This window comes from Gymnoscopelus braueri (assembly GCF_963280865.1).
Source record: "Gymnoscopelus braueri genome assembly, chromosome: 2".
Taxonomy (NCBI): domain Eukaryota; kingdom Metazoa; phylum Chordata; class Actinopteri; order Myctophiformes; family Myctophidae; genus Gymnoscopelus; species Gymnoscopelus braueri.
The window spans coordinates 54,966,759-54,989,505 of NC_137604.1; the positions used below are offsets into that span (position 1 = coordinate 54,966,759).

The 22,747-nt window shown below is 40.9% G+C and overlaps 1 protein-coding gene across 4 annotated transcripts in view; it reads right to left on the minus strand.

Annotated features, from left to right (window-relative positions):
* Window positions 1-22,243, minus strand: part of myom2a (myomesin 2a) — a 43,194-nt gene extending 20,951 nt beyond the window's left edge. The window contains exons 1-16 of one of the 4 annotated variants that reach the window (XM_080416974.1): window positions 22,122-22,239; window positions 21,051-21,154; window positions 18,926-19,018; window positions 17,962-18,097; window positions 15,056-15,210; window positions 14,196-14,288; window positions 10,771-10,859; window positions 10,534-10,575; window positions 9,656-9,820; window positions 8,535-8,696; window positions 6,222-6,363; window positions 5,157-5,356; window positions 5,014-5,067; window positions 3,835-4,088; window positions 2,610-2,793; window positions 1,075-1,249 (exon numbers count right to left, since the gene is read on the minus strand). In XM_080416974.1, the coding sequence (XP_080273100.1) occupies window positions 1,075-1,249; window positions 2,610-2,793; window positions 3,835-4,088; window positions 5,014-5,067; window positions 5,157-5,356; window positions 6,222-6,363; window positions 8,535-8,696; window positions 9,656-9,820; window positions 10,534-10,575; window positions 10,771-10,859; window positions 14,196-14,288; window positions 15,056-15,210; window positions 17,962-18,097; window positions 18,926-19,018; window positions 21,051-21,130 (2,024 nt within the window). In that variant the 5' untranslated portion in view covers window positions 21,131-21,154; window positions 22,122-22,239. Of the gene's footprint in view, window positions 1-1,074; window positions 1,250-2,609; window positions 2,794-3,834; window positions 4,089-5,013; window positions 5,068-5,144; window positions 5,357-6,221; window positions 6,364-8,534; window positions 8,697-9,655; window positions 9,821-10,533; window positions 10,576-10,770; window positions 10,860-14,195; window positions 14,289-15,055; window positions 15,211-17,961; window positions 18,098-18,925; window positions 19,019-21,050; window positions 21,155-22,121 lie in introns of all 4 variants that reach the window. The other 3 variants (XM_080416975.1, XM_080416976.1, XM_080416977.1) reach the window with 3 other exon arrangements.
* Window positions 22,244-22,747: the final 504 nt, after the last annotated feature.

The window sequence follows — 22,747 nt, forward strand, 5'->3', positions numbered from 1 at the left end:
AGGCAGATGACCTACAGACCGAGGGCCCTATCTGTAAAATAGCCAATCTACATCAACACGTTGTGAGCTTGTAGATCGGCTATTTGAACTATTTAAAAAGGTTTTTCAAAATAGTAAGGCGGCGCACAAGATTGGGCCCTCATTCTTTTATCCAGCACATTTTATCAGCTGTGCACACGACTATTCCTGGTGTGCAACAGTAGAACCGTGACCACCCACACTTCATTCAACCAATAATAGTGTGTACAAGGTTCAAGGCCACACTGCCCACCCAGCACCCACACACATTCTTATGTATTGAGTATAATTTCATATAATAGAAAAGTAAAGAAATAAGAGCCAGGAGCCCCCGTGACGACTGGAGAATGAATGCATGTATTTGTATTCTTGTTCCCTTTGTTGATTGTTTGGTTTTAAACTGGACTTTTTCAACAAATACTGTAGGTCTGGGATACACTTGAGTTTTACAGTTAGTTAACAATCCATTTAACCATTTAAAAATATCTGAAAACAAACATAATCTGTGATGAGCTGCAACTGGCTCTCGGTTTGTGCGAGTTAGGATGTATGTAGAACAGGCATAGAACATTACATAAAGTCGTACTGTTTCCGTGTAACTGCTTCTATTCAACAAAAGGGTATATTCCACATAATTCCCCATAAATTAGTTTTTTGGACAAGTTCTTCAAGATCTATAGATCTACGGCATTTCTTCTCAAAGTCGGGTCCTTGGGGGGGTACCAGGGGGTCCCCAGCACAATTTGTAAACAATAATTTTAACTCCTTTATCTATATTTTATACATTCAAAAAATAGCAAATAGCAAGCTCATAGCGCGGCACAGCTATGAGCTATGAGCTTGTAGATCTGCTATTTTTGAAAAATCTTGAAAATGTGTGCAAAGCTTTGAATATATATATTTTTAAAGCGTACATTTGTCACTCAAATCTTTGCATCTGGGGGTTCCTGGAACAAAATATTTTGAGATGGGGGTCTGTGGCCAAATACATATAATGTTGGCGGGGTCCTGGACATGAAAAAGTTTGAGAACCACTGATCTACGGTATATGCTTACCTGTTGTTCTTGAAGGGCTTGTGGATGCATGGGGTCCACTGCTTGCCGCCTGCAACGCGGGAATCGATGTAGTAGCCCATGAGGTTGTTGGTGTGTTTGGGTGGATCCCACTGAACGAACACAGATGATTTGGTGTTCCTGGACACCATCACCTGACCAGGAGCAGAGGGGACGCCTATGTACCAAGGGTAAATAAAACAATTAGTGCACTATATTGTACGCATGTACAATATATACATACATAATACATAATATACTGTATAACCCATGCGATATCATTGCCATCATTTCCAACTGCTCTTTTTAACAGATGATACGACAGCATATATACTTTTAATACTGTTCACACTGCTCACACCTAGCAAGTCAAATTCCTTGTACCATATGTTAAAATACCCGGCAATAAACAGATTTTGATTATGATTAGTGTCTCCTTTAAAGTGATACTCACCGTGTTCATGCAGGAAGCTTAAATAGTACAAGTGCACATTTATAATACGTCACCGTTTATGTAAAAAGGCATGATTATAGGAGACCTTAATGAAACCTGTGCATGATTAATAATCAAATACATTTTATAGGCATGAGAATTCAACAAGATACACGTGACGGGTGATCATTCTGTAAGCAAGTGAACATACAGTGCGTACATTTGGCCCATGACTGTATACTACACCTTTGATAAGAGATGAATGACCTGTTATTCTGCGTCTGTTTTGTGGTGAAATGTGCAGAAATGTCTGATTGTGACAGGATGAGTGAAAAGTGATGAACTTCATGAAGTTAGATTGAATGTGGAGCAAACTTTGACAAACCTCTAACCAGACCCCAGTCAAATTAATTTAGCAAATAGTTTGTGTTTGATAAAAATAATTGATTCAAGCTATAGTACGTACGTAAGAACACAAGATGGGTGCAAACTACAGTACACACACACTTGGGTGTCGGATTCATTTGCACAGGAAATTATCATTTTGAATTTCAAACGGCCTATACTTTTGCCCCAAAAGTTTAGACCAATGGGTTGTGGCAAACCCATTTGTTTATGTGGAAGAACATTCCATAACATTTACTTCAGATTTATTTGCAAGTGTCATTGGACTCGGGTCTGCTTGTAGTGTCCATTAGTCATGGTTAGTGTCTTGAACAGTACAGTACGTTGAATGGTACTGTATGTGCACCGTTTTGACGTTGTTGTGACATTACTCAGTGACAGTGTCGTTGCAAAAACTCGGTGTTGTGACGTGAGAAACATTTAAATCAACATACAGTACCAGTAGGCTGCTCACTCCCTGAAACATACAGTCACATAATCTAGTTTTACCAAAAGGACAATTTGATCCGCTTATACTGTATATGTGCAGATTATATATTTGCATTATAGCTTATTACAGTTTCATTGCTTAACAGACATGTAATACTGTACATGTCTGCTGGTCTGTGAATGTATTGTGTATATACTGTACACAATACATACAATATATATATGTATATGTATATATATATATTATTTATTTATTAAAGCCCACCCTTACCATCCTTATCAACCTTTTGTATGGGCTCCGTAGCCACAGATGGCCCGCTGGAGCCATACATGTTGACTGAATACACGCGGAACTGGTACTTTATCCCATCTTGCATATCAAAAACAGGATAACGAGGGGATTGCAGTTTGACTGCCGTGTTGATCTTCTCCCAGGATCCACTGAGCGCTAAGGCCTTGGGAGAGTCGACAAGATAGAGCCATCTACTGTATAACAACTTCACCAATGTACTGTAGCATAAAACACAAAGATGTAATTACATTCTAAAAATAACGTGTGTATTATTATGTTTATAGGAGTTGGGCTGGGGTTCAATTCACTTTAATCCTATTCGAAAGGTTTAAGTTTGGCGTTCATTCATTCCCACTTATAAATCATTAGAATACTGTAGGCTATAAGAACGCTGTCAAGAGGTTACCTTTTGAAAGTTTGGATTTTGAATGAAAATCCATGTCACTGTTGTTAAGTGAAATGAGCCCCAACAAAATTCACGATCCATGTGTTTACAATATTGTCTAACGTTCTGTCTAATATTACATACCTTCACACCAAAAATGGACCCACTCTCTGAGGATTTTGTGCTGTGATAACACTTAATAGTGTGTGGCATTTGTTTTATATCAACTGCTTTCAGTTTTTTTGTTGTTGTCCCAAATGTAGTCGTTATGCCAATTGCTCTGAAACTTGTACAGTCCCTGTCGCTGACAACCCCTACTTGTTGGTCTTGGGAAAGGTGTAGATGGCCGCAGGTCTCCTTCAATTAACATGGGAGTTGCCAGCTTCTTCAACAGGTGTTTGCACTCGTGCTATGACACTTAGACAAAGCATCTGGTTCGTCCAATGTGATTGTGATGTCCATGTTAACTAATAAAATAAAGTTATTTTCACCTGACAGTGAGGAGTTTCACAAAGAGGACGTAACGCATGCAGAGGAACACGCTATCCCTCTCAGTTCCACTCCGCTGTCCAGACCAACCTGTAGGAGTCACTAGTGCAGTGATAGAGAGCACCCTCGGCTGCCAGCTCGGCCAAGCCTGATGGCACCACGGAGAATCTAACCTCAGTCTCTATGGTGGTGGGCAGGAACTTTACCCCTGCGCCACCCGGACGCAACAGTGTGCTATACTGCTAAGAAGTATTCAAAAAATTCAAGAGATTTTATTTGCACACATGCGCATGAATGTATGTGCATTGAAATGTTGGAGCACAGTCTAACCGGAGCTGCCACCGGAGCTTCCACCGGAGCTGCCACAACGGCTGGTGCACGCAGTCGCGACATCCTCGTTTGTGGCTGTGCCGGTGGCTTTACCGACTTGGTTTGGGGGGCGGGCGCGAGGCACATCTTCTCAACGATGTACCAAAGTGGAGCCCTTCCGCGAGGTTTGGGAGGCGTCCAACTCAGCACAGCGTATGATTTGCAAATCTCAGAAACATGCACATCTGTAGGCTCCCCAGGATTTTTTACATGACCTATATTGAGAGTGAACGGTGTTGAGGCATACATAAAAACTACATCATTTGTATCAGGAACTAGATTGATTATGAAATATGGCAAGTGAGATAATGAGTTTAGTTTTTGCCTTGCAGAAAGTGTTAGATTGAGGGTTACAGGAAAAGCTTGAGCTCGTTTTGGATGAACGAAAATTGAGTGGCTTTCAGGAAGCAAAACTGTTGAATTAAAGCGTATAGCATTAAAGTGAGTTAGCGTGAGATAAAGAAATGACACCACACAAGTTAGAATGGGAGTGAAAGTGGGAAATGGTTAGGCTTATGTAGAGGATTAAATTGATTACGTTAAAGAGGATGCCTTAGTTGTAATGTTTTATGTGTGTTTTATTTTTGTCTTGTCGGTTGTCCTCTGTTACGCAAGAGTTGTATTTATTGCGGCACACTTATAACTGACAAGGAATTAATTGCTTTCTGTATGCAATTTACGGTTGTACAGCAATACATTTTCTGTATTGTCCATTGCAAAGTCATTTGCAGACGATTGGGTTTTATATTGATGTCATCATACCCGTGTTCCTTTAATCTCATTTTAATCCCATTCCTATTTTAAACGTATGGAACCTTGTAAGGGGTATTTCACCCTTACAAATTCTGCAACATTTATATATGTGATGAACGCCAACAGCTAGCCCGCTGTGACCACAATGGCGATGATGGAATGACGTTGAATCCATTTTACATTTACATCGCAATGTAAACTCTCTTTGTTTACATTCTAAAATGTAAAAGCAAATGTTATTTACTGTAGCTGGTGCTCATGAGGCAGGGGAGGAAAACGTGATATTAGTGCTCAATGTAGGATTGTGTTATCCATAGTATTGAGCCATTATATATATATAAAGGTGATCCATCCGCTTGAGGGGTTCAACCCAGTCACATATACTACCTTCCAGGTCATCATCCTTGATCACTACGTCGTACTTTCCGTCAATCTTAATCACTGTCACGGACAGAACAACGACAACAGATTAATAATGGCGACACTTCGGTTTCGCAGCGACTGGCATTTCGAATTACCTTCCGCTGTACCTTCCAGCCTGGCGCTCTCGGCGGGGTCAATGGCGATCACTTTGTCCGACTTGCGGGAGGCCCTACCGATGCCGGAGCTGTTGACGGCCCTGACGCGGAAGTGGTAGCTGTGGCCCTCGCTCAGGCCATGTGCCGGGTATTTACACACCTTCACGGGGGAGTCGTTGCACTGGACCCATTTATCGCTGCCAGCCTCACGCCTGTGTGTGACAGAAGGTGACATCATCAGACTAATGGTGGCATCATCAATCTCATAGACAACAACACAATGATGTCATTTGGGTGAGTGATTGTTACACTGATCTCATTATCCTCACCTTGAAGCAATGTTTTGATATTCTGAATCTCATCACGTTCTTTTTATTCCCTTTTTATTCACTTAACACGGCAGCCATTTGGCTCACACAACCAATGTTCCAGCATCAACTATCCTTAACAATGTCTTTTTTCACCTTTCATGGTGTGATATGTTGTTATTCATGTCGCTATGGCAACTCAGGTCATGCAGTTCCTGAGCACATTTCAAAGCACAGGTTACTAAAGCACAGTGGTGGAAGAAGTACTCTGATTTGTTTTACTTTTAAGTAAAAAGTAGCAACACCACAATGCAGAAATACTCTGTATTCAAAATTGTACTTGTGTAAGTAAAAGTACTCTTTATGTGGAATGTCCCATTTCAAAAGATTTTTTAAAGATTGTTTTCAAAATGTGTCAAAATGTCGAAAATAGCAGATCTACAAGCTCACAAAGCATTGCATCTTGACTCGCCGTGAGCTTGTAGAGTAGACCATCTATTTTCGAATAGACAATGTATAAAATAGGGTTAAATTGGTTACAACATAACTTGTAACTAAAAGTTTGCAAATAATTGTAGTGGAGTAAAAAGTACAATATTTGCATCTGAGATGTAGTGCAGTAGAAGTACAAAGTATTGGGGAAAACTGAGGTACTCAGTTTTCCCCAATACTAAAAAAAGTTAAAGTACCTCAGAATTGTATTTAAGTACAATACTTGAGTAAATGTGCTTAGTTACTTTCCACCACTGCTCAAGTACAACTAACTGACCTGTCTACAAAGTATCCAGTGATGGCCGCCTCGTTGGTGGTGTTGGGGGGTTTCCAGGCAACCAGGACGTAGTCCTTGTTGACGTCATAAGCCTTGACACTCATTGGTGCACCGGGTGCACCGGCCGCAGGGGGAGCGGCGTCTAGGGAGAGAGCAAACAAGGATGTATAGGGAAGGAAAGGAGGGAAGGTAGTAGGATAGAACAGAAAGATAGACAGACAGAGAGAGAGAGCGTCAGAGAGAGAGAGAGTGACAGACTAGTTGTAAGTAAAATGCAAAACTTGAACTTAAACTTAAGGTAGTAAAGAAACAGGCTAGGCAAGGAAACAAAGTACTGTAACAACAACCTAAAAAAAGTTATCCTCAGGTTTCTTTCCATTTGGGGATGTGATGGGAATCTAACTACCCTACAGTCATGACATTTTGCATGTGAGGTAATGTCATTCATGCTCAGACACATCTTCAGGTTCAGTGGGGTGTCAACGTCGACTTGGTTCATAGGCAATCAACTCAACGATTAACCTGTCACACCACGGCCAAGAAAGCTCTTTGCACGCTCTCATAATCACCACGATTTGATTCTCAATAAAAGTAAGAGACTAGTAGTTACTTTTTACCTTTTTTTGTAGGTTACCCCATTCTCTGTACAACCACCTCAACAATATTTAAAAAAAAGGGTTATATGGGCCACTTCTCAATGACTGAACCGAAAGAAATTTACTGGAACATACTATTCACTCCTTTAATCCTTTAATCCAGTGGTGGAAAAAGTACTAACATGTTTTACTTTAGTAAAAGTACCAATACCATAATGTGAAAAATACTTACAAGTTACAAGTAAAAGTTCGATATTCAAAATGTACTTGAGTAAAAGTACAAAAGTATTGGTATCAATATGTAATTAAAGTACCAAAAGTAAAAGTACTCACATTTCAAGTTTTCAAAATGTATAGAAATCTTTTGAAAATAGCCGATCTACTGTGAGCTTGTAGATCGGCTATTTTCAAATAGCCGAAGTATATATAGGGCTGAAGGAGTTAATGTATGTTTTGTAATAATAATAATAAAAATCTGCAAACTAGTAACTAAAGTGATAGGTCTAAAGAACCATCTATTTTATCAATGATCTTAATATCTGCCATCATATCACTATTTCTTATTATGATATTGTGCCGCTCAAGTCTGGTGTCAAGCTGCCACCTTTCACCTAGAAGTCAGGCCTTTCTGGGCATGTGTTTACCATATCTTAGCGTGCCATCTTGGCATCACTCAATCATGTCAAGTTTGCTTCCGTATGCAAATAATTGTAGTGGAGTAAAAGTACAACATTTTCCTCTGGAGATGTAGTGGAGTAGAAGTAAAAGAAGTATCGAAATACTTGCAAATAATCCACTAAAGTAAAAACACCTCCAAATTGTACTTAAGTACAGTACTTGAGTATATGTACTTAGTTACTTTCCACCACTGCTATTCACTCCTTTAATCCTTTAATGATGAGGTGCCAACAACTGATGATTCGATGTCCTCTTTAGAGTCAAACCAGTTGGTTTGATTGTGAAGAAGACGCAACAAGTGAAATGTAACCAAATGAACCCATAGCGGCTCTATTCTGGTGAAAACATTCAGCAAGAAGATTTGGTGTAGAGGGAAAAAAAGGGCGGACCAAGTAGAGAGCCCGGGGGGGTCAAGGGGTAAACTTGTTAAACCCCATGGAGACTTGACTTCACGGATATCTTTTTGTTTTTGTTGCATTTCTAAGCCAATAATTTGATGATCAGCGGACCGGTAGGCAGCGGTTCCGGTAGGAGACACAAAGGAGAGTATTTGTGTCTCCTACCAGAACCGTTGCCGGTCATCAAATTATTGGCTTAGGAATGCGACAAAAAAATATCCATGAATTCAAGTCTCCATGAGGTGACTAATCGATAGGAAAAAAACATTTTTGGGGGTGAACTATCCCTTTAAAGTGAATCATGTGCTCTATATTATTTTCTCTGGGTTCAGTCGTTAAGAAGTGGCCATAGAACTGTTTTTAGTATATTGTGCTTTCTGAGAACACCAATTTGTGTGGAGGGGCTGAAGTGCAAGAGATAAGAGATGTGGCCTGTTTGTAAAGGCTTCTGTCGTTTTACACCCATTACAATTGCTATAAATTTACTGTAGATTGATCAGTTGGGGACAAAATAAAAAATACAGAAATACCTGCAATCAAAAATCGTTTTGTTTTTGTTTTATGGGGGAAAAGCGAGGCGTGGATCTGTAAATTGCTGTCAAACATTGTCTAATTGTTTATGTGTTGCATCACTCCTGTACCTGAAACAAACATGTAGGCGCTGTGCTCGGTGGTGCCCTCCTTGGTGAAAATGCGGAGCGTGTACAGGCCCTCATCGTCCTTAGCCAGGTCGGTCAGGGTGAGGGAGGCCACGCCTCCAGCCGCTGTCATCGCCACCAGTTTACCTGGCTGTAGCAGCTTGTCTGGCAGCAGATAACATGGAGACAGTTACAAACATACAAATACTACACACTTTGAATTTTTGAAAAATAGGCTCAGCCCACATACATGGACCATTTTCACATACTGCTACCACTTTGACAGGTAAATGCAAGTTACTGTATTAATACTAATTATAGGGGTTTTTCACATAGGCGTTTCTGTGTATTCGCATCAAGTTAACTGTACAGGAGGGGGCGGTTTGGGCTGTGGGCAAAGTTCGGCGACCGCCTGGGGCCTCAACGGTCGGAGGGCCTCATGAGATTTACCCACTTTTTATATATATATATATAAATAAACGTAATAAATAAAAAATCACACCCTGTGTGAAGTGGGCGGTGTCTTGCTAGCTAATCACAATACTGAATGGAGTCAACCAATCATGTACAAAAGATAAATACATTTATTGAAACACTCTTTATGATGGACGAAACCATAACTTGAAAAAAACTTTTTTTTGTTTTTTTCAAGTTATGGTTTCTTATATAGGGCTATGCACATGTGTCATGTGACACTGGCCAATCACAGTCCTGAATAGACTGTGATTGGCCAATCACAGCGCAGGATAATTGTACAAATTTCCTGGGCCCAGATCACAGCGCAGGAAAATGTACATTTTTCCAAATCTCACTTATAGGGGCGGTTTCACCGCCCAAAAATGGATCCTATACCGGTACACATCCCACTGATGGCCTCATACTACGGTTCGCCTAGGGTCTCCAGATCCCTAAGTCCGCCACTGCGTTGTACACAGTAACACCTAAATCAAACACACCCACAATGTGTCATTTTATCAACGTGGTTATGACTGTGTGGCTTCTATTCCTGACTGAATTAGACACAGACAGACAGACAGACAGACAGACTGACTCATAGTGGTATCATGTGTTTGGTATGGTCTGATCCAGGAGTGCATTGTCTGTGTTTCTCACAGCGGTCTTACCATCTCTGTACCACTGGGCCAGTGGTGGCAAGTTGGGCAAGTCTGGCACCACGACCATGGTTGAAACCAGACTAACGGCTCCTCCCTCCACTGCGAAGGTGACCCCGAAACACTCCAGCAGGGTAACTTCCAGCTTACTGCGGTGGATCTCGCCCAGATGGGGCACTGGGCAAGAGAAAATAGGAGGGTTGTTAGCCACATGAACCCAAGAGTCTGGGCATGTCATAATAGGCGAACATTCTGTGAAAATAGCCAAACATTTGGCGGAAATGGCACATCTACAAGCTCACAATACGTTGCAACGGAACACATTGTGAGCTTGTAGATCGTCTATTTTCAGCGAAGAGATTTGTTGTAGAGGGGGGAAAATGGAGGGGGCCAAGTACAGACACTTGGGGGACCCCCGGGCAATGAAGTATATAGGGTTTAAGTGGTTAACCTCAGTTGGATTGCAATGATTCATACGCCAACAATTGTTTATTGTTAGTGACCTCAGAAGTAAGTCCTTCTAGATCAAGTAAATACCTACAGTGTAAAGATTAAATGTAAAACCTAACACCAATTTGAAGCTTATCGAAAGGATAACCTCCCTCATGTAAACTAATATATCTAAAACGTCAGCAGGGGTTGTAGTAAACAAGTCTTATTTCCGTGTAGGGACGTGTGGAGACGTTTTCTCCAGAGAGACAAGCTTCCCGTTGTTTCCATTGGCTCCAGACCGGACCACAACCCCCCCTTACAATAGTTTCCACAGCACTTATCAGTCTTACACCTACAGTACTACAGCACAATGTTATTTGCAGCCAGTGATCTCAAGTGGAAGTAGTCGCGCCTGGGCCGGGTTCCAACACTAAATTGAATAAGATCTTCTCACTCACCCAGTCCACTGAGTTGACAGGACTCAGCTCCCCCTGCTGCTCCTAGAGAGAAATAAGAGTAATAATGATATGGTGATATTTTCACAATAACGTGTCATTTCCATACAGACAGAGTCAAATATAGGGTATTCAAGAGAAGGTAAAACTGTAAAAAATAAATAAATAAAGTAGGATTGAGGTCAAGTGGGGGTTGAAATGAACTGTAATGAAGAGAGAGGGAAAGTTTGAGAGCCTTACTCTTGACAGTAACTGTAGCCATGCAGGTCGCCTGGCCATGTTGGTTGGTTGCCACCGCGCTGTACTCAGCAGTATCACTCACCACACACCTGAAACAAGGCCAAAGTGTCACCATTTCACTGACAGAAGCATGTGGACATGCACGCACAGTTTCATCAAATATGCCCTATTCTTCCACAATTGCATAACTCTAATCAGACAAGTTGGGGGCTGCATAGATGAATGGTGAGAGAGCCCGCCTGGGGAACTACAGTCCCCAGTTGTCCCACGTACGATTCCAAGTCTGGCCAGCAAAGTGTCCTTGAGCAAGACACCTAACCCATAACTGCTCCGCGCCCCTTGTGGGCAGCGATCAGCTGGGTTGAGCTGAAACCGAATTTACCCCGCGGGAGCAAGTACTGTAGGTCAATATTATTATTAATATTAAGTCACCAACCGATGCATCCTCTGTATTTGAGTGAGATCAAGAAAACATGCAGATATTTCTACCATTCACTGTACTTGCTTTTTTGGGGTATGGGAATTAAACTTGAGCAGTGGAAGATGATGTCACGAGAACTCAAAATAGATTCCACTTTTTGCCATTGTGTGTGTAGCGTATGACCTCAGTGCATGGCCATGTGTTCTCATGTATGTGTTCTCATGTTCTGAACAACTGTCCTTGCCTGTCCTTGCCTACGACAATACCCTCGTAAAAACAAATGTTGGATTTTATGACACAAGGCACCGGGCTGAGCCTTGATCTCGTGCCGTAGGAAAGCAGGTGAAGGAGGCCACACCAAGGCGTAGTGCACTATTAATGACCAGGATGCAAGAGGAGCCTCAAGGGTGAGAATAGAAAGGAGAAATGTGACCTCCTCCCCTCTGGAAGGAACTATTTTAAAGGCAATGCGTTTCCTCGACTGGGAGAGAATAAACTGCACCTATCTGGGCTAATCTTTTTTCCAAATGGACTCCATCTTTTCCATCGGCAAAAGGAAACAACTTCAATTTGTAGGAGGACAGGCTTTTTGAAAAAAGGACATTAAGTGAGGTCTCCTTATTGATCCTGTAACATACTGTAATAATAGAGGACATATTCAATGTGGTTGAGTAAGAGAGAGAGAGAGAGAGAGAGAGAGAGAGAGAGAGAGAGAGAGAGAGAGAGAGAGAGAGAGAGAGAGGGTAGGAGAGAGACAGAAAGAGAGAGATAGAAGGAGAGAGAGCAAGCGGAGAGAGAGAGAGAGGGTAGGAGAGAGACAGAAAGAGAGAGATAGAAGGAGAGAGAGCAAGCGAGAGGGAGGAAGAGAGAGGCCGGGAGAGCAGGGGGGAGGAATCCACGGCTCGAATGACGCAAAGGTCAGCATTTCGGCATGAACAGCTGAGCTGTCTTGAAGACGAAGGGGGAGCCAGCATGCTGGGCTGTCTTTGGAACCGGAGTCTGACTTTAGACTAAATAGGGGATGCAACCTCTCTCACTCACACCGCTCTCTCTCTCTCTGGCTGGGTGGCTCTTTCTGATAAACCTTCAGAGCAATCTTTTCTATGGCATACTGCAAGGAAAAAGGAATTTATGTTCCAATTTCACATAATCAACATAATATGATACAACTCCTACTCGTACATTTTTTTGTGTCCCCTGAACCGGCGCTGGTACACAATATCTACAAGTTCCTGATCTGGGAGTTTGAGGTCATGCCATCTCAGCTGCCAACACCTCTCCCAAATCCTTACCCTGACCATAATCACATCAAACCTAATGCCTAAATAGTAGTAAATGCAACCATTCTAATACCTAATATCTGTGACCGAATGCCTAAGCACAACCATTGCTATACCTAAACTCAAAGCGGATCTAAGTGATATACAGTATATCTTTTTGTGTAAGTGTAAAATAGCTCTATATCATAATAGTAATCATTGCTATAGAGTGTTTATTCAGTAACAGGGGTCTTTTAACAGGTCGTTCATGAAAGTCCTTGCGGTCTTGTTTCCAATGAGAACCTGTGAGCAATTAGGGGTTAAGAGTCTTGCTCAGGGACAAATTTCATTTCATCGACACATATGCTGACCTGGCCTGGAATCGAACCTGGGGCAACCAGGGCCTCTGGCTCCCTAGGCGGGCTCACTAACCATTCAGCTATGGCCGCCCCCATCTCTCAATCTCTTCAGTAAACAAAAAACACATCTTCAGATCAGGATACCAATTTCATCCAACCAGGAGAGGGGAACTCATACAGGCTACAGAATAAACAAGCTAAATTGGAAGTGATGAAATGGAACAAAAAATGAGCAGACAAAATTGGAATTGGAACACTCTAAAATAAAAAACACTAAAATTTAAACTGAATGGGTTCTCTCTCCTGATTGGATGAAATTGGTGACCTAACTGAAAAGGGTTAAGGTTAGATATATACAAATGTTAATAATAAATAAATAAAAGATATAGTCAGTTTATTAAAGAGCTGGAGAGACGGGGAGACCACAGCACAAACGCTCTATAGCAATGATTACTATCAGAATGTAGAGCTTTAGCTTTTTAACAAAACACTTACAGCATCTTTAACCATTTCTAACCTAATGCCTAAACATGTATCAACATAACCATTTCTGTATAAAAACGACTCCATTCTTGCACCCTCTGAGATTCAAACCTTGGATCATGGCAAGTGTTTTCAGTTGGTCGGCCTAACCATTTCTATGTCAGTTTGTCAGTGGTGGACAAAAGTTCTCAACACCAGAACTTGAGTCAAGGAATATATATTTTGAAATTGAGCTTAAGTGGTTAATTCATAACGTATTGTTGTAAGTTTGGGTCCCGGGGGTCCCCTCCTAGAAATGCAGAGGAGTCGAAAGTACAACAATATTTGTCTTTGAAATTAGTGGAGTGAAAGTCAAAGTCAAGTTTCCCAAAAAACGAACACTAAAGTAAAGTACAGATACAAATTTGTTTTACTTAAAGCAGCACTATGTAACTTTCCTCTTCTACCCCGGATTTGAACCCGGTTTCCAGCGCAAGTGCTGATATTTGTACCATTGAGCTAAATAGAGCCTGCCTGCTTGCTCAGGGGATAAATTGAATCTTGACCATCAGGTCAAAAGTCGTGTCAGATTCTGTGTCAGTGTGAGACATGACCTTTGACACTAAAGGTCTCAATAGAAGAGCAGGGAGACAAAATACAACCACCCCAATTGTATATGTTGTATAGTATTAACATACTCTACCATACAAGATTGGACAAATTAAAATGTATTCATTAAAAAACAGTTACATAGTGCTGCTTTAAATGCAGTACTCAAGGAGTGGAGTACATTTAGTACTCCATTACTCTCAGTCTCCACCACAGCTGTTTGTGCAGTGCATCATGACTATGATGGCCCTGCTGGTTCAGGAGCCACCACATTAAAAAGAAGAAGGTTTGATAACAGTTGAACGAGTCACATACCTGCTAATGACCAATCCGTGCACTCCATACTTGTTCTCAATCTTGTACTTTCCTGGTATACTCAGTATGTCAATGGCGACTCCATTCTTGCACCTTAAAAAAAAAAAAAAATGCTCTCAGTGTGTGTGTTGGTTGTTGTTTCTCTCAAAAATACTAAGCTACTTGTGACATTGTGTGAATTGTCGGTCCAACAGTAAACATAAGCAGCATCGATATGCATATGTGTGTGTGTGTGTGTGTGTGTGTGTGTGTGTGTGTGTGTGTGTGTGTGTGTGTGTGTGTGTGTGTGTGTGTGTGTGTGTGTGTGTGTGTGTGTGTGCGCGCGCACACGTGCGTGAGGAAAAGGTCATGAGGTCACCAACATTAATAGGTCGTTTCCTCTTGGGAGCATGAATATGCACTGCCAAGTTTGTATCTGAACAACTAAGCATTCAGGAGAAATGCTTATTTAAGAAAACAATGGAAAGCGATGCCGTTAGAATGCCATGTGGTCACCTAAATTAATAGATTTATTCCTCTTGGGATTCAGAATGTGCAGGGCAAATTTCCTGACAAACTGGCCATGGTTTTGCGCAATTTGTTGGTCACAGACGGACAAACATAGCCTCGGAAAAAATAGCAGATATACAAGCTCATAGCACGGCACCAAGGGCTGCGTTACGAGCTTCTAGATCTGCTATTTTTGAAAAATCGTGAAAATGTGTATAAAAAAATATATTTATTTCTTAAAGCGAACATTTTAACTCAAATCTTTGCTTCTGGAGATTCAACAAATGTTTTCTAAATTTTTTGGAGGTTAAAAACACAGCTAGTCGGTTACGTTCATAAGCCACACCCCAGCATATAAAGAGCGTTCTAACCATTTGACAACAGGGGCCGGGTAACCCTGCACGGTGCAGAGCAGTTTGATAGGAGTCTTCTCCCACACAGTGTGGGGCCTCAGCGCCACCAGGAAGTCGGGCATCCTGTGGACATGCTCGTGCAGCTCCACCTTCTTGTACATCATATTCTTAACCTGAGGAGAGAGCAAGTCGTACCAGTTGGAAGGTCAGAAGAGTAGAGTGAAATGTACGTAATATTTGACAAGATAAATCTGTATATCACTGTTCATGTTCAACTGTATGGGATGTTCCTGTTGTCCTCCTAACATACAGTAAACGGTGGTGGAAGAAGTATTGTGATTTTCTACTTAAGTAAAAGTAGCAACACCACAATTTACTGTGTTACAAGTAAAAGTCAATTCAAAATGTTCTAATTCTCTGCCTCCCACAATTCCCTTTGCGCTGACGTCAGCTTTCTCCATATATGGGCATGTGACATCAGATCAGACACAAAAGAAGTAGTGCAGTACTTAAAGGGATATTTCACCTATCGATTAGTCACCCCATGGAGACTTGAATTAGTTTTTGTCACATTCCTAAGCCAATAATTTGATGAGGCAGCGGTTCCGGTAGGAGACACAAAGTAGACTCTTTGTGTCTCCTACCGGAACCGCTGCCGGTCATCAAATTATTGGCTTAGGAATGCGACAAAAACTGAAAAAATATCCATGAATTCAAGTCTCCATGGGGTGACTAATCGATAGCAAAATAGTCATTTTGGGAGTGAACTATACCTTTAAGGAAATGTACTTATTACTTTCCACCCACTAAACATACGTGTCAATATGTAATATGACGCTGAGATCAATTTGCATCAACAGTAATGATACATAACATGCATACATTATACATAGTCAATCATCATATCAGCAGGACAGCACCTGTAATACTATTCCTATGCATTGATGTGATGTGTAAGAACCCATGTTTCAATGAGTGATGAGATACATTAACCAGCTAGAACAGTGGTTCTAACCCGCAACCTTTTCTGGATCAGGGCCCCACTTGAAAATCTCAAGAGTATTTCCACTGAGCCCCACCAATCTGGCCGCTTAACACGGCAGCCGGTATGCTGCCGTGTTAAGCGGTCAGAGCATGTTTATCTTAATGGTCAATCCATCCACTGGGCCCCGCCCGGCGCTCAGGTTGAGAATCGCTGAGCTAGAGAGCACTTTTACTTCGATTCAATAAGACGTGTGGACACACGATAGCATCATCATCATTATCTACAATGCTCAGCACTGCAGCCACACACATCATCACAACTCCAATCTGTTTAGCCCATTCAATCCACCAACGCATAGTGTGTGTCATTTTAGATTTTTCTAGTTATAACCATTATTTCATACTTTGGGTTATTAAAAAATAGCAGATAAGTTCGTGAGTGCTGCGCTACAAGCTTGTAGATTCTTTTATCGTGATTTTTGGGGCAAATCTTTGAAAATATATATATTTTAAAGCAAACATTCTTAACTCAAATCTTTGCTTCTGGGGATTCTACAAATGTCTTCTAAATCCTAACAGTTTTTTTTTTGGAGAAAAAAACTAATGTTGCTATATATCAGTGGTTCTCAAACTTTTACATGTCAAGGACCACACAAAATGATATGTATTTGGCCACAGACCCCCATCTCAAAATATTTTGTTCCAGGGACCCCCACCAGAAGCAAAGATTTGACTTAAAAATGTATATATATTCAAAGATTTGTACACATTTTCACAATTCCTTTTTAGCTTGTATATCTGCTATTTTTGAATAGCTAAAGAAATCTAAAATGACACAGATGCATTCCCGGATTGAATGGGTTAGAGCAGACAGAGATTTGAGAGATTATATCGCTAAGCCCGGAAGCAGGTGATGATGTCATCATATTGAGTCCACCTTTAATCTCGGCATCTTCCATTACAGAATATCAGCGATGCCAGCACTCAACACAGCCTGCTGCATGGGCTAGTTGTTCTTTTAAGTCGTCTTTGCCAACCACTTTGGCAGATGACAGATGACAGATCTGACATCTGAAGTTTCTCTTCTGTATAAAAAAATTCTATTTGGGTGCTGGTGTTTTTTCAAAACATTGTACTATATTTTTCACAGTTTGGCAGTTGAAATGCAGTGCTCAATGTTTAAATACTTTAAAATGAGATTTAAATATTAGGTTCACCCCAAAAAAAATTAGATCGATAAGTCACCCCATGGAGACTTGAATTCATGGATATTTTTTAGTTTTTGTCGCATTCCTAAGCCAATACTTTGATGACCGGCAGCGGTTCCGGTAGGAGACGCAAAGAGTCACCTTTGTGTCTCCTACCGGAACCGCTGCCTACCTGTCCGCTAACTGAAAATATCAATTCTCCATGGGGTGACTAATCGATAGAAAAAAAGATTTGTTTTAGGTGAACTATCCCTTTAAGTCCATATCAGGCCTATCTTGGTTAAACATAGATATAAAATAGCAATATTACATTATCAATTTGACAGCAATCATTTTGAAAGAGGAATACGTCATAATTTCTAGTAAATAATAATGGATATTTAACAATTAAACTAAAATCTTCAGTTACTGCAGAGTGAAATTGCGAACATCATACTCAGATTTTCTGTTGAAGTGTTAAGCCTAATTTCATAGTGTGACACTGAGACTATAGCCATGGCTCATGGCTAATGGCTCATGGCTTATTGCTGCTCATTGCTCATGGCTCATAGCAGTGTAAAGCCCAAAGGTAGCTGATCTACAAGCTCGAAAGGCGTTTTCGGCACGCCACACTGGCCCACAACCAAGGTATAAATCCCAGCATAATGCCCAGAGCTATGAGCCATGAGCAATGGCTTGTCTCACACAGCATAATATTAAGCTTTAACTTGTCACTGTCTTGGCTGCGCTTACCTCTCTGCTGAGAGCAATATTATCTACTTGGGTCTTGGTTGCCATCCTCATGCGGTGTAGTTCCTCTTGGATAGCTTGGAGACCTTTTCCAACATGGATGGATACCCGCTGGTACTCTTCCACCCCCTCAGAACTCCTACAACAGCAGAATTATAATGATCAACTACACACAAAGAGAGACACACTTTGACTGACCTGAATTACTGTACTATGTTGCTCGCTTACTTTGTGTTTGCTTCCTTTAAAATCTGTCACATGATGGATTATATATTGGGCTTAAGTGTCACTGAGCTTTGAAATGTAAACAATGTAAAAATATTTTTTCAGTGCTGGTTATCTGGAAACTATACAGTCTTATCAAAAACCAAGCAAAAATGATTACTGGATTTGTCTTTTGTGCAGGGCTCTCAGTGAAACTCAAATCATTCACATGTTGAGAGTCATTAGGTCCTTAGGTTAAAAAGAAATGCAGATTATAGTCCAGAAATTCTCAATACCCTGGCAGAGGAAGCTCTAGATTTCTGGTACGCTAACTTGGGCCTGACTTTATTTCCCAATTCCCAGCGGTTCAGCAGTTAATTAAAATGACAAGTCTGGCTGTGCCTCAACACTTTCAAATGCGTTACTCGTGAATTGAACCAATTTCTTTTCAGTTTTTATTCTTTCCTTTTTAATTGTGCTGTTCTCTGGCCTTGGTTAGCGTCAACAAACAGTGTCATGGGAGACTTTTACTAAACAAAATCAAATACCCTGCAGCTGGTTTACAGCAAATATTACAGAATTCCCCACAGTATGACATCATATTTGCCAGATTCAAGTGTGCATAATGCGATACGTGGTCTCCATGGTATCCCCAGGAAGTTATCTTGCCTAAGGTCATCTACAGACTGTAGTTTCATTTTACCTTACGACTAAAATAAGCTCACAGATGGTCGCTAGGGGCGATGGCCAAGTGGGAACTCACCTCTGCCGGAACGGCGGTATCGTGTATTCTGGTTCCGCCATAGCCCCTGTGGCCTGAGGCTGCTGATGGATCACCGATTTAGAGCTTGATTTCCTGTGGGGATTGCCAATAACTGTGAACTATAGCCATTAAAGCGGAATTTCACCAACATTCACGTTTAAGTTGTTATTCCACAAAAGTATACATTTAGGTACAAAAATATTAAAAATATTTCTGATAATCTTTAAATTATTTGCTCTCAAGTTAAAGGACAATTCAGCCCAATGCAGATTGGTTGAAACGGTTGAAATTGTTACTGTATGTAATGTATGTATATATGTATGTAACTAACTATGCATGTACAGTATGTCATTTGACAAAATAATTCTATTTTCTTGTCAATTGTAAAACTATCAGTTGAATGTCTACTTCAGCAAGAATAACAACATAAATGTAAAATGTACTGGTAATTCCCATTAAGCCAGATAAACATCCAAACTTGCTGCCACCTCCCCACTCAAGATGAACCTGCTTTAGGTGTGGAGGTGTGGCCCCCTTTGTAAGGAGCTGCACCTCAAGTTTAAAGTTGATTATAGACACAAATAAAGTCAAATACATCTCAATGACATCTGCATACAGATTATACAGACTGTGAACAAGGATTAATCCTTGCCCCTTTCAATGGAATTGTGGAAATGGAGATACAATTGTCAAAAATAATAATACTAGTACTACTTATAAAACCCTCACAAACAGCAAATGGTCCAGAGACAAGCTCAATTCTTTTCTAATTCACTTGGTGGTTTCAGTTGGAGTGCCTGTCCACAGGTATGCCGATTGGCCTCAGATGTGGGTCATGTTCAGGGAGGTGGTTTCAACCTACTGTATGACGATGCAAGTCACGACACTATACACGACATCATGGCAGCCCGCAGTAGCCTGCTTATGTATCAGCTCACAGGGACAGAAAGAGGCCCAGCTGGGCCTAACTACAGCCACATAAACTATCATACTACAGTAGCTACCAAGCTAACCAAATCTCAGGTCTAGGTTCAAGCATAGCACAAGGCATTATTATGCAAGCCGGCAGAGCTATTCTAAGGGCCAGGATGCAATGCTTCTAAAGCAGACTAAAGCAATGGCGATGGAGTATACACTGGCCCTGTGTGACCCCTCAAACAAGGTCAAACAAACCTTAACATATCGGTAGTACTACCTTTATGTTCCATTAGGTCTAATGGCCAGTTAAAAGGGGGTGTAAGTGATGTTTTTGTTGAAAGAAAAAGCTCTGTTTAGAAAGAGAACGTGACGTCACACCATTGAAAGTAATTGCTGAAAACCTCCAAAGATGGCACCACCTGTCCATTGAACTCAATGGATGGGGGAGGTCACTCGTTCTAAATACTCAAATAGTAATCGTCTCCCCGTCTCTCCAGGAGCAGATAATTGATCAGCTTAAATTTTATAGCGTTCCAGTTCCAATTCTATCTACCGTTACTTTTAGATTTTGTTTCATGACAAACATACTTATTTATCCTGTAAGGTATCCTATATGAGGTTTCTTTCATAACTGTAGAACATTAGTAAACTTGTAAAATGTATTTTCTGTTTACAAAAGAGCTGGACAGATTGGGAGACCCCTGTTACTGAACAGTTGCGTTGTTCCCTTTAAGAGATTCTGGCCCCTGCATGCACCACTCAAAGGGAATTCAGTGGGTGGGTGGGTGGGGCGGAATGGAAATGAATGGCCTGTTAGTGCAATTCAAAGATGGGTGGATTGATCGACAGGCAGATAGATGGATTGATCGACAGGCAGATAGGTGCAGTAGGTGGTGTAGAACTCAGATACACAGTAAAACCCTGTGTTCATTCATTCATTTGTAACTAGTGTACAAATGGAACCAAATTGACCTGTACACTCTCAAGAGTTAAATATGACTCAGGTTTTTACTGTGTAAACAGACATACTGTAGATAGAATAAGATCATGTTAAGAAAGATAAAGACTATATCTAGACATTTCCTGCTGGCTTACCACCACCAGGCAAACACACTACCTATGATAGCGCTATGCGTATCTATGGCTCTAACTTACGGCCACACAAGGAGCTGCAGAGAGTGTAAAATATGTCACTCCTTCACCATACCTTACAGTGTGCTGCTTGACAACATGCTTAGTAGTGTGAAGGGAACGAAAATCAGTGCTGATTTGGAGTTTGCCAGCCATGTCTGCAACACTTCACAAGGAAATCTGGTGAAGAGCACCAGGAGACGGTAGAGACATTGGTTTACTGTTGCCTGTCATTCATTTCTTCGCAGTCTATTATTGATCGATACCAGGCCTAATAACACTCTGAAGTCAACAGATTATGTCAGTGTTGTTACGTGATAGCAATACTGGCTGAGTGACATCACTGTTGTTGATTGTCTTTATAACAATACACACATAATAACCCAGGCATACAAGAGCCCACAGGAGATTTGCAGGAAAATATGCACCCCACATAGCTCAAGTCGTTAAAGAGGGACCCTGTCGCCTCCTCTCATTCCATATTACAAGGGCTCAGCACTTAAAATGTTTCACCTTTCAATGCTCATATGCAGCTCATCTATGAATAGCTTTAATACAGTCTATTCCATGGTATAGACTCTATATAGTTCCTCTATACTATAGAGGAACTAGTTGATGTTAGAATTACAGCTGCTTCGCCTATAGTGAGGACAACATGTAATTCTGTAACTTTCAAAAACTTCAATGAATGAATTTAATTAATTTAAAACCAAAAGTCAAGTTCCCACACCATTACAATTATATCTCAATGCAGCATAACTACAGTAGGCCTGCCTCAATACAATAATTTTTCATTAGGCCTATTGCCAAGCTTGATTCTATCTATGATACTGACAGACAAAAATTAACAAAATGGGGTCAGTGACCTCTTCATTCAAAGGCATGTTAGTAACAACCGCTCAGGGAAGGTACAGCAGCCTTCTGCTAACAGACTAACATCATCTAACACACACTCCCTTCACCAATCATCCTTCCACTAAACACCATTTGACTGCAGCAATTTAAAACACTAGCTTTCAATTAGCCTTCATAATTAAAGCAAATACAACAGTGATTAAATTAACATCCCACGTTTGTTTTCTTATAAATATGTTAAAGGAAGAAGAACACCAATAACCCTGTTTAATTAAGAGAAAATATTACTTACCCCAAGAGATCAAAACAGCGCAAAGCGGTGGCAGACCAACGATGGCACTTGGGAAGCACTTGCTGATGGGAACAAAAATATGACCCTCTGACTGAAGGAATGCCAGTTCCCCTTCGGGCTTCCACCCCATGTATGGACGCACTAAAGACTATATATAGCATTTACACCATTTTTCGGGCTCATTCGCCACTTTGCGCACCGGAGTGCAACAGCTGTTGCAACAAATCGTCAATTTTGAAGGAATGGCAATAAGCGTTAATTGATTAATGCGATTGTGTGAATTTGCGATGGAAACTAAGAGAGGGAAAGAGAGAGAAGCTTTGCAAAATATGTGAGCTTGAGGATATAGGAGGATTAATCATCTATTTACCTCAGACTAAGTCATTTTGCAAACCACATGCCAAACATTCAATTGGATAGCCTGATTGTAATTTAATGTCCACTCATCATTGTATTGGGACTTGTGGTTGAACAGGCTGACTGACATTTTAGACATCAAAAAACTTCTTTAATGTTATAGTTTCAGTTTTTCAGTTTTCCTGTGGGATCATCCAACTCTTATGAGACCTTTTTAGGGTTCTCTCAAGACAAGTTATAACCTCCCTCTGGTCTGAAAACACTTGACA